This window comes from Narcine bancroftii, chromosome 11 (assembly GCF_036971445.1).
Source record: "Narcine bancroftii isolate sNarBan1 chromosome 11, sNarBan1.hap1, whole genome shotgun sequence".
Taxonomy (NCBI): domain Eukaryota; kingdom Metazoa; phylum Chordata; class Chondrichthyes; order Torpediniformes; family Narcinidae; genus Narcine; species Narcine bancroftii.
Window position 1 is genome coordinate 18,018,373 of NC_091479.1, and position 12,379 is coordinate 18,030,751.

Genomic DNA, 12,379 nt, shown 5'->3' on the forward strand with positions numbered 1-12,379 from the left:
ACTCCCCCAAAGTCTCTCCCTATCCCTGCCTAGTAAGAATCTATATCTTTATTAGTTTATTTAAGGGTTTATCTGTAAACGGGGGAGGGGGGTGTCAGTGCAACACTTTTACAGCATTGGCAAATGGGGTTCAAATTTAAATGAAGGTGCGCAGAGGGTCTGACTGGGACACCAGTGTGAGGTGAGTGGGGTTCCAGCGAGGGTCTGACTGGGACACCAGTGTGAGGTGAGTGGGGTTCCAGCGAGGGTCTGACTGGGACACCAGTGTGGAGGTGAGTGGGGTTCCAGCGAAGGTCTGACTGGGACACCAGTGTGGAGGTGAGTGGGGTTCCAGCGAGGGTCTGACTGGGACACCAGTGTGGAGGTGAGTGGGGTTCCAGCGAGGGTCTGACTGGGACACCAGTGTGGAGGTGAGTGGGGTTCCAGCGAGGGTCTGACTGGGACACCAGTGTGGAGGTGAGTGGGGTTCCAGCGAGAGTCTGACCGGGACACCAATGTGGAGGTGAGTGGGGTTGCACTGAGGGTCTGACCGGGACACCAACCATCCCTGCCTAATAAGTCTTTATCTTTATTAGTATTTTATATCTATATAAGCAAGGCCTTATGGGTAAACTTGAGGGGGGTTAAATATGACTGGTGAACTCTTAAGTACTACACTGTTACAGCGCCAACAGCTGGGGTTCGAATTAAATTTTGTAAGTTACGGGAATAAATTGATTAAAGTGAACTTTGCATATTTAAAGACGACAATACCATGATTTTTTTTTAAACTTTACATTTTGCACTGTCTTTTAGACTGTTTGTTCTTAATGCTGGTTAGACACTGACAGAGTGAGTCTCAGGCAACCGGAAAATTCACATTTCCAGCATCTGTGATCCCGGAAATCTGTGATCTGTGTGCCAAATAATGGGGATTTTACTGTAATATATTAATAAAGATTCCTCCTAAGTAGGTAGGGATAAGGAGACATTTTAGGGGTGACAGCAGAAAGAATGCATGTTCATTGAGGGGCATTGCAAGTTCAAAAGGGCAAACTTGCACATGCCCAACAAAGTCTCAGGGTTCCCCTGAGGGTCCATCCACCCAGTTGTATTCGTTTGATTTATTTAAGATTGAAGGGGGAAAATTATAAGGGGAACATGAGGGGAAATTTCTTGACGCAGAGGGTGGTGGGGATGTGGAATGAGCTTCCGACAGACGTGGTCGAGGCGGGATCGTTGGTTACATTTAAGGAAAGACTGGATCGTTACATGGAGAGGAGGGGACTAGAGGGGTATGGACCGGGTGCTGGTCAGTGGGACTAGGAGGGTGGGGATTTGCTACGGCATGGACTAGTAGGGCCGAATGGCCTGTTCTGTGCTGTAAGTGGTTATATGGTTATTTATTTCCTTTATTTTATTTTTTTGCTGGTTGGTTGAGTTTCTGGTTGATTGAATTCCAGATAATGGGGATTTTACTGTACCATGTAGTGAATTAAAAATGAAAGGGAATTTAACATTGTATTGGGACGTTAATCAGAATAATATCCAGTCATCCTGAAGTTTCCAGGAGTGAGAGAAATTCTGATGGGGGAGGGAAAACATAGTTAAGTGGTTCAGGACAGGTCATTTAAAACTGCTGTACCTAGGAACTAAAACTTGGGGAATCTCTGGAATTCTCTTCCCCATGGGTTAGTGGAAGCTGGATTGTTGGAAGCCTTTAAAAAGGAAGGTAGATAAATATTTAAAAGATCAATAAATTGAGAGTGACGGGGGACTCACAGAAGAGGAGATGAGGCAAGATCCCGACTGAGGGAGACCAACCGTGATCATATTGAATGGCAAGGCAGGCACGAGGAGTGGAGGAGCCATTTTCTTCGCGCGTGCCCTCAACATTAAAAAGCAGTACCATCTCGAGGGCACGCACGCTCCTCCACTCCTCGTGCCTGCCTTGCCATTCAATATGATCACGGTTGGTCTCCCTCAGTCGGGATCTTGAAGGACCACGTTCACTGGATCTGTTGGCTCAACATCACCAATGTCCTGATCTTGCCAGATTTGTCAAGTGTTTTACTGTACTCAGGACTCCAGATGTGTAGTGAATACATCAGCAGGCAAGCTTGTGCAAGACTGCTGGGTTTCATTACACAAAGGACATTGTTTACAGCTGAGGCGAACCAACCAAGGGATAATGACTTTACCAGAAAAAAGATTCTACCCACCAGCGAGGAGGAAACATGTTCAGTTGTTGTATTAGCTGCATCCTTGGCGTTCTGATCACCTCCCCAAGGGTGAGGGGTGCTCATCTATTCCTACTGCATTGAGCTTGTCTGCGTGGGTCTCTCTGCTCAGCTCATTAGCCCACATTTAATTCCACCTTTCATTCTTTGTGGTTTTTTTTTCAATCTTTTAAATTGGTTTTTATAGGAAATACAATACAGTGAAGAAAAGGGAATGAAACTGAAAATACAATATCACCTGTGTGTGTGTGTAAGCGCGTGCATGTGTATATATATTAATATGAAACTTCAAACAGTATAAACCAGGGGTGTCAAACTCAAATTCACCAAGGGCCAAAATTAAAAACTGGGACTAAGTCGTGGGCCAAATGAAATATTTATTGAAAATTTTCAACAACATCTGCATGTTTTCTCTTCTTTCAACATATGTAATGTTAAACTTTTTCTTATTAAAATAAATGTTTAATAATAGTTTTGGTTAAACTCTTTCCAGAAGAAGCTTTAACAAATGAGAAATAAAATATTCAATAAATAATGTTTCTCTATAGCCTTTAACCTCCTTTTAAATGTATTTTTTTCCACAACCCAACAAGTCAAAAAAAAAAACAACTTGCTTCAATGAAAATCCAATCTTTCAACTATGAACAGTCCAAAGTTAACCAAATATTAATCCAAGCTGAGCTTGCTACACTGTGATTTACTCTGATGCACCTGGGTCTAAACCAGATACTTGGCATCTCTTCTTCGATGCAAGTTCATCAAACTCTGGGGTCAGAGTTTGCCTCCCACCTGTCTTGAGAGGTCCTATTTTCTGTCTTTCGTTTGGCCATTTCTCATAAGGGGTTTATTCCATGTGAGTTAGGCGACAGGTCACAGATATAAACAGAGGAGGTGGGGGCAATTAGCGGGCTGATGGGCCGACGCCAACGCATTTGCAGAGCTTTCTGGGATTTGTAGTATTAGCTGTGCATGCGCTATACTGGTGCGGCGGCCAGCGGGCCAGCTCTAATACATATTTGATATGATCTTGCGGGCCAAATATAATTATATCACGGGCCTGAGTTTGACATGTGTGGTGGTATAAACGGTCCCCCTCCACCGCAGTGGGTGAAAATGGGGAAAAAAAACCACCTAACTTATTCTAATAAATAAAAACAGCTAATAAAAAGTATCTGAGCAGCTTATCCCGAGGGTTAGGTATATTTTGTAGTTTTTGGTTCCTACCATGAATCAAAAAACAAAGGTAAAACTATCTCATCTGGAAGAGTGAGTCCATCTAATCACATTAAAAACATTGACAGTGAATGAAAATAAGACATAAAACGTCGCCGTGTATCTTCAAATTTCACCGATGAGTCAAATGCATGATTTTTTTTCCTAAGCAAGACATAATAGGAGAAAACCATTGGGGGTCTCGAGTTTGAATAAGATGGCTCTTCTAGCCAAAAATGTAGAGAGGCCACAACTTGTCGGCCAGGTACAGAAAAAGGCCAGATTTGGAATACTGTGGAGTTCTGGACCCCAAATTATCGGAAGAATATCAATAAGGTAGAGAGGGTGCAGAGAAAATTTACTAAAATGATACCTGGATTGCAATATCTAGAATACGGAGAAAGATCGAGTAGACTGGTTCTTTATTCATTGGAGCGTAGAAGGTTGAGGGGAGGATTTGGTAGAGATATTTAAAATTATGAGGGGGATAGATAGAGTAGATGTGAATAGGCTCTTTCCTCTGAGGGGAGGAGAGATTGGAACGAGGGGTCAAAAGTTAAGGGTTAGGGGGAAGAACTTTAGAAGAGTGATGGTCGAGTGGAATGACCTTCCGGAAGAGGTGGTTGCACCAGGGTCAGTTTTGTCATTTAAAAGAAGGTTGAATCCTTACATGGATGTGAGGGGGTTGGAGGGTTATGGACAGGGAGCATATCAGTGGGACTAGTGGAGTTCACTTAAATCGGTGCGGACTAGAGGGGCCGAGATGGTCTGTTTCCATACTGTAATTGTTACATGGTCTGGGTCAATAACCTCTTGGATAGCTCCACCTGAAGTATAGTTGAAAAGATACTAAAAATTTCTTTCCAATAGTTTTCTAAGGATGAACAAGATCCAAACATGTTGTCAATGTGGCAATTTCCCGTGTGTTCTTTCCACAGCAAAGACAAACAGAAATACGCAAACTCTGCAAAGACCGTGTCGCGCAGGTCCCAGATCCAGCAGAAGTGAGCAGCATGGCCCTGGTTGGCCAGCCTGACCTGGGAGTGGTGGCCTTACAGTAATGACTCTTGAGTGGGTTTGGTTTGTGTGCGCGCGTGTTTTTTTTCCCCTCCTTGTTGTTACCTTCTCCCTCTGACGAGGTGCTGAAAGTATAAATGTTTTCAAATTTCAAGGATCGTGGCGAGAGGGCTTGAACTAATGAGGAGTCGGTTTGATTGATTTCCTTTGATCAATGTCGGATGCCTCAAGAAGCCATCTGGTCGTGCACAGGGGGGCAGACAGACACCTGATGACTGCCGTGCACTATTAACCATGTGGGAGAGGCACAACTTGGCAAAATGCTTTGTATTTTGGCTGGCAACCTGCTCCATCTCCTCTGACCCAGACTTCCACACCCATTGGTCCTGTCAAGTGGAGGTTCAAGATACCTTTGCACGAGTGGACGCAGCGCCTAACGGGACCCGATCTGCAGCCCGCAGATGGACACCTGTCCACCGGGTTGTCTGTTCTGGATGGAATGAGTGAAATGCCGACGGCTTAAGCAGGGGCTTTCCCCTTCTCCGCTGGGACAGCAGTTCACAGAAAAGCTTCCCGCTGCAGTTAGGTAGAGACATTCCCAGAAGTGACACGGGCAGCGTTGGACTGATTCTTCTGCGAACCAATAATGCTTTTACCCTGGCCCCAACCTCCTGATCTGTGAAGAGGTGAGCTTGCGTACAAGTAAAATTGGGAGCTGAATTCTAATTTGGTTTTGAATGTTGAAGGTTATCACTGTGTTGATTCACATTTAATTTGACAATTTAATTGCCAACAATAAGCAATGGAACTCCAGATAGAGGAAAGCAAGAATTATAAATCTCTGAACCACCGCCATCCTCGTGGGCAGCGATTCATTAAATGTTGTTTGCTGCAGGAAGTCAAAGGGGAGTATTCTCAACTCTCTCTTTGTCCCCGTCTTCTCTGCCTCCCCCCCCCCCCCCCCCCCACTTCCCCATCTCTCTCTCTCTCTTCTCCATGTCTCCCTCCCTCAGTCAGTGATTCGGTCTCTCTTCCCCTCCCTCCCTCATATTTAATAGTTTGTCTCCCGAGCCCTGTGATTTATTCTAGGGTTGTGACCCACCAGTGAGATACACGATAAAGAGTTTGCTCTTCCACTGGTTAAACCTGCCTTGTCGTTTATTTGGCGCCAGCTGATTGATCCTTCCACTTCACTGATGCCTTTGTCAAACAACAATTTGTTGAGACATTGAAAATCCAGAAACTGCAAAAGCTGGGGTTAAAAAAGAACCTGCTGATCGGACATCTGTGGAGAGAGAAGCAGTTAACCTTCAAGATCCAAGGCTCGTTGGTGGGGTGGGAAGGGCGGGATAGGTTGTTGGCCAGGATGCCTGAGCGTTAGGCTGAAAGTCTTGTCAGTCTTCGTTGGTGAATCTTGTTTTCGCTATGGAGGTTAGGGCAATAGTGCATTTAGACTAAACGTCACTCAGGATATGTTGTGTTCGCGATTTCCACCAGACGGCAGTTGGAATCGAGGAGCTGAAACATTGATTTCAACGATGAATCAGTCTGTGTGAGATCTATTTGCAAGCCTCGCAGATTGAGAGCCCTATAAGTATACCCAGTTGGGTATTACCAACCCCCACAGGTAACAGAAGTCCCCAGCGCCCTGGTTCTTGATGGCTGCATCACTTCCAGTCTGCAAAACAATATGCACTAAGTAAATTTATTTACCAGAATAATAACATATGTTCAAGACATAGCCTGCAGCAAGGAGGTGTGGGACTGTGGTTCTTCCGTCACTGGTAATCTTGTTTGTTTTATGCTTCAAGACCAAGGGTTTAGAAACTTAAATGTTGCTTTCATTGAGAGTTTAAGATGGTTAATATTGTATAGGTTCACTCATTTGTATCGTGGCCCTCCAAACCAAACGTTACCTAAAGTTGTGACTGCATGTGTGCAAGCAATTCTCCCTCCCTGCAACGATTGGCTGCTAGAGGACTCGGTAACCTTTCTCAACGTCGGCCGCAGCACATTCAAGTAAAGGCCTCGTTCGCTTTTCACTTCGCGTAACAAATTTTTTTTAAAAACGTAGTCGGTAGGAGAGAAGTACGGAAGAAACCGAAACTTCGCAGGGAAGGGGGAATAGCCAAAACAAAGATTGAGAATGGTTGTTCGAGAGTGACTTAAATTTCCTTTCACTCGTTTCATTGGGCCCTAAGGCTGATGCACACAAGCCATCTTGCCTGCAGAATCCTTATCTGTAAGAAGGTAGAATCTCTGAATTACGTCCATGGTTACAAAACACAGAAGATGGGAAGCATCTCTCAGCTGTAGAGTTGACATCCCTGGTCGAGAGGTAACAACAGTTCATCGGCCTGACACACGATCTCTGCTATCTGACCTGCTGAATATTTCCCGTGTTTTCTCTTAATCTGGCGCGGTACTTTTTATTTTATTCAAGTTTGTTTTCCCCTCCTGTCCTTCCTTCGTCTCGTTCGGTTGTGCTCCCAAGATCTGTCTTCCTGCAGCCCTTGCACTGAGCCCCCGAGCTGATTAGCAAGAGGACACTTGGCAAAATTAAATCTGAAGCTGGTGTTGAACTAAGCCGGTGCCATGTAGATGTCAGAAACCAATCCCCCAGCAAGGTGTAGGCCATGACCTGCGGTAAGTAATTAAAGCTTTTGTTTTGGAGTATAACTCCACTCTTTTCCTCATCTTGGTGAGAATGCCTCTGTCATGCAATGACAAGTGTCACTTTTGTAACAGAAGTGCCTTTGGGTTTTCGTCCACCATTACGTCTACGCCTTCCCTTCCGTAACCACACAAGTTTCCCCTGCTCTCACAAGCAACCTTATGACTGTTCGCTAGCCAGGGCCTGCCTGCAGTTTAATTCCCACGCTGACGGTGGCCTCTGCCAACAAGCAGCCGTGGGTCAGTAGCAGGGGCACTGGAAGAATTGGTACGTTATCCAGGGTGCCATTTGCACGACCAGCGAACTTGCCCTTGGCAGTGAGAGCTGCAGAAGCCCCTGTTGTCTTCACACGAACTGGTGATGCGGAGGGACGTGGAGCAGGTCAAATGCAGTATTTTATGAGGATAGTAAATTTGGCCACATTTTTTGATTTTTTTTTGGTGCAAAATTATAACTGAAATGGTGAATAAACTGGCAAAATATTTTAAAAATGAAAAATATACATTTGCATGTATGTAGAGTTGACAGTATTTTAAAATAAACTTTAGTTTTGTCAGTTTTGAGATGCTTGTCTTGACATAGCTGGAGTGAAAGGTCATTTTTAAAAAATTTATAGACATGCGGGCCGTTTCCATTTCGGCCCACGACACCATGCTTCCCAATTCGCCTACAACCCTTGGTACGTTTCAGAACTGGAGGCCCCGGAGGAATTTAAATGTAGGCACAGTAACAAGCCAATGAGTCCATATTGCCCAATTTACACCCCATTAACCTACAACCTTTGAAGGGTGAGTCCGTGGGGAAAACCCATGCAAGCACGGGGAGAACGTACAGGCAGTGCGGGATTCGAACCCCGGTCCTGCTCACTGTAAAGGCGTTGCTCTTACCACTACGCCAACTGTGGTGCCCCAAGTGTAATCTCGTGGGCCTATGTCAAGGTTGAATGTTTCTAAAGGTGACATTAATCCTGTACAAATCATTAATGATCCACAGATTTGACAAAGGCTAAAGCTAAAGGGGGGGGGGAGGGTGTTGGAGAGAGAGAGAGAAAATACAGCTGAATATTACTTCACCTTCACATTTATTAACCATTGGTGATCACTTGTTGGTCAACCTTCTTTCTAATTAATGCATCAGCTCACGCACTGACACACTGAAGAGCTGTTGAGATTGCATTTTAATGTTGCCCGTCCTCTGTTATAATTCACCAGCCCAACTCTGGATTTGCAGTTAGCCTGTGTTTGCTTGGCTGAAACATGGGCAGCATTGCCCTGAAGGGGTCAAGGAAGAGCAGTTTTTTTTCAGTCTGGTCTGTGTCGCCCACTGACAGCACAGACGCAACTCACTCTGGGGTTCTGCACTCCTAGCAGATTTCTTTCCCCCTCAAAATAAACCTTATTTCCAACATTAAAACCACTTCCATACATGACCATCACTGTAGATTGGTTCTCTGCATGCCTTTGGCACCTTGTCGTTCCCAACTCTGTTGTTTGAGGGGCTCGGCCCCTCAATGCCCAGTAACGGGAGGACTCTAGACTGTGATCGTTCCCCGCAGCGCCCTGGCGTTGGCTGCTCCAAACCTCGGCGCATCCCTCAGCACGTACTGCAGCCGGTCGGCGGCGCTCCCTCACCAACAAGACTGACAAACCAAAAGGACATCTTTCATCGTGCGGATCTTGCACCAGTCTGCTTGTGACCCCCGGGAATAGCCCAAAGTGGAGGGGAGGGACTGAATGATAAATGGCAGAGAAGACCTGATGGGCTGATTGGCCTACCGCCACTCTTCTAATCTTGAGATTTTCCCCCAAGTAAAACACACACCTCTGGGTGTGATGACAGAACCTGGCCAGATTGCCTAGAAATCAAATCTTCCACTGGCAGGAGGGACAGGAACTTGGTTCGGTTGTGAGGAGGAGGAGGAGCTTGGTGAAAGTGACGAGAAGGTAAGCTATAAAATCGGGGGCTTACCGGGGCTTGGGCCTACTTGGTTCGGCTGGGAGTCGGAGGAGGAGCTTGGTGAAAGTGATGGGGTTAATTGGTCAAGGGGCCCAATAAAAGGAGTGTAAGGGGAGGGAGCGGCCAGTGAGGAGTGGGGGGCAGTGAAGGAGTGGAGACTTGGGCTCGAGGGACTTCGGTAAGAAGGAGCTCCCTGTGTGGTAAGGTGTCCTTTTTGGTTAGTCTTTTAGTATTATTTGTTTAGTTTTTCTTTTTAAATAACCTATATACATTGAGAAAAGAGGTAATGGAGTCAGTTGGGGTAGTCAAATGCTCCAACTGTGGGATGGGGGAAGTCAGAGACACCACAGCTGTTCCTGACGACTACACCTGCAAAAGGTGCATCCAATTGCAGCTCATGAGCGACCGTGTTAGGGAGCTTGAGCTGCAATTGGATGAACTGAGGATCATAAGGGAAGCAGAGGCAGTGATAGAGAGGAGTTACAGGGAGACAGTCACCCCTAGAAGGCAGGAGTCAGGGAATTGGGTGACTGTGAGGAAAGGAGGGAGAGCGCCAGTGCAGAGTACCCCTGTGGAAGTGCCCCTCAGCAACATGTATTCGGCATTGGATACTGCTGGGGGGAACAGCCTACCAGGGATGAGTCGTGGGGGTCAGGTCTCCAGCACAGGGGCTGCCCCTGAGGCTCAGGAGGCAAGGAGCGATAAGAACAGGGTAATTGTGGTTGGGGTCTCACTTGTCAGAGGGACAGATAGGAGGTTTGTGGGACGAGATCGGGGATCCAGGTTGGTCTGTTGCCTCCCTGGTGCCAGGGTCAGGGATGTCTCTGATTGAGTTCACAGAATTCTGCAAGGGGAAGATGAGCAGCCAGAAGTCGTGGTCCTTGTGGGGACCAATGACTTAGTTATAAGTGGGGATGAGGTCTTGAAACAAGAATACATAGAATTAGGCAGGAAGTTAAAAAAATAGGACCTCCAAGGTAGTAATCTCTGGATTGCTGCCGGTGCCAGGCGCTAGAGAGGGTAGAAATAGGAGGATGTGGAGGATGAATGCATGGCTAAAGAGCTGGTGCAGGAGGCAGGGGATAAGATTTTTGGATCATTGGGATCTCTTCTGGGGAAAGTCAGACCTGTACAAAAGGGATGGACTCCACTTGAACTGGAGGGGGACCAATATCTTGGCAAGCAGATTTGCTAGAGCTGTGGGGGAGGGTTTAAACTAGTTTGGCAGGGGGGTGGGGAGCAGAGTTTGCGAGCAGTGTCTAGGGTGCATGGCCACCTAGTTAAGAATGATAAAGGTAACAAAGGAAGGATGGAGGTTAAGGTAGAAATGGGAATATATGTGAGGGTCATTCTCTGAAATGCATGTACTTTAAGCAAGGTAGATGAGCTTAGAGCATGGATTGGCACTTGGAATCATGATGTTGTGGCAATTAGTGAGACCTGCTTACGGGAGGATCAGGACTGGTAACTAAATATTCCAGAATACAAATGTTTTAGATATGATAGAACAGGGGGTAAAAAAAGGGGGAGGAGTTGCTCTGCTTGTTAAGGAGGACATTACTGCCGTGAGGTGGCAGGATGTTTGGAGGGATCGTTCAGTGAGGCTGTTTGGGTGGAATTGAGGGGTGGAGGAGGCATGAGGGCACTAATAGGGGTGTATTATAGACCACCAAATGGGCCAAGAAAATTGGAAGAACAAATTTGTAAGGAGATAGCATATAGGTGTAATAAACATAAGGTAGTGATCATGGGAGATTTTAACTTCCCTCACATTGATTGGGATACCCATACAGTAAAAGGGCTGGATGGGCTAGAGTTTGTCAAATATGTGCAAAATAGTTTTCTTAATCAATACATAGAGGAACCGACTCAGGACGGTGTAATACTGGATCTCCTGTTAGGGAACGAGATAGGTCAGGTGTCTGAGGTTAATGTTGGAGAACAAATTGGGTCTAGTGATCACAATTCTATTAGTTTTAGGGTAGTTTTAGGGAAGAGCAAAGAAGGGCCTAAAATTGAGGTTCTGGATTGGAGAAAAGCAAATTTTGAAGGAATGAGAATGGCTTTGGGGGGTATTGAGTGGGACATGATGTTTTTCAGGAAAGGATGTAAATGAAAATTGGAGAATATTCAAAGAAGAATTTTTGAGAGTACAGAGTAGATTTGTCCCAGTGAGGATCAAAGGAAAGGCTGGAAGTCATAGGGAGCCTTGGTTTTCGAGGAATATTAGAAATTTGGTTAGGAGAAAGAGGGAGGGCGGTGTTCAAGAGGTATAAACAGCAGGGTGATGAGAAATTGAAAGAGGGCTACAAGGAGTGTAGAAAAAATCTTCAGAAAGAAATTAGAAAGGCTAAAAAGAGACACAAAGAGGCTTTGGCAAGCAGATTAAAAATAAATCCAAAGGGTTTCTATAGGTACATTAAAAGTAAAAGATTATAGTGAGGGATAAAATTGGACCCCTTGTAGATAGCGAGGGTAGGCTGAGTGAGAAGTCTGAGGAGATGGGGGAAATTTTGAATGATTTCTTTGCCTCGGTATTCACTAGGGAAAAAAATATTGTACCAGTTGAAGTAAAGAAAAATAGTGGGGAGGTCATGAATCATATAAGGATAACCGAGGAGGTGGTGATGGCTGTGTTAAAAAAGATAAAGGTGGACAAATCTCTGGGTCCAGACAATGTATTCCTAAGGACACTCAGGGAGGCTAGTGTACAGATAGTGGGGCCATTAACAGAGATATTTAGGATATCACTGGTCACAGGGGTAGTGCCAGAGCATTGGAAGGTGGCTCATGTTGTTCCGCTGTTTAAGAAAGGGTCCAAATGTAAGCTAGGAAATTATAGACTTGTGAGTCTGACGTCTGTGATGGGTAAGTTGATGGAAAGTGTTCTGAGGGATGGCATTTACAAATATTTGGAAGAACAGGGATTGATAGATAGTAGTCAGCATGGTTTTGTCAGGGGTAGATCACACTTAACAAACCTTGTAGAGATTTTCGAGGAGGTTACAAAAAAGATTGATGAAGGGGAGGCTGTGGATGTTGTCTATTTAGACTTTAGTAAAGCTTTTGACAAAATTCCCCACAGGAGGTTAGGAAAAAAGGTGGAGGCATTAGGTATAAATAAGGAGGTAGTGAAATGGATTCAGCAGTGGTTGGATGGGACGTGTCAGAGAGTAGTGGTAGAAAATTGTTTGTCAAATTGGAGGCCGGTGACTAGTGGAGTTCCTCAGGGTTCGGTCCTGGGTCCACTATTGTTTGTTATATATATTAACGATCTGGAAGAAGGGGTGGAGAATTGGAT

The 12,379-nt window shown here is 45.3% G+C and overlaps 1 protein-coding gene across 2 annotated transcripts in view; it reads left to right on the forward strand.

The window, feature by feature from the left end:
• The window catches only part of LOC138745570 (uncharacterized), a 72,860-nt gene extending 65,182 nt beyond the window's left edge, over positions 1-7,678 (forward strand). For both annotated transcript variants that reach the window (XM_069902751.1, XM_069902752.1), the window contains exon 12: positions 4,370-7,678. In XM_069902751.1, coding sequence (XP_069758852.1) covers positions 4,370-4,439 — 70 coding nt within the window. In that variant the 3' untranslated portion in view covers positions 4,440-7,678. The remainder of the gene's footprint in view (positions 1-4,369) is intronic.
• The last annotated feature ends 4,701 nt before the right edge of the window (positions 7,679-12,379 follow it).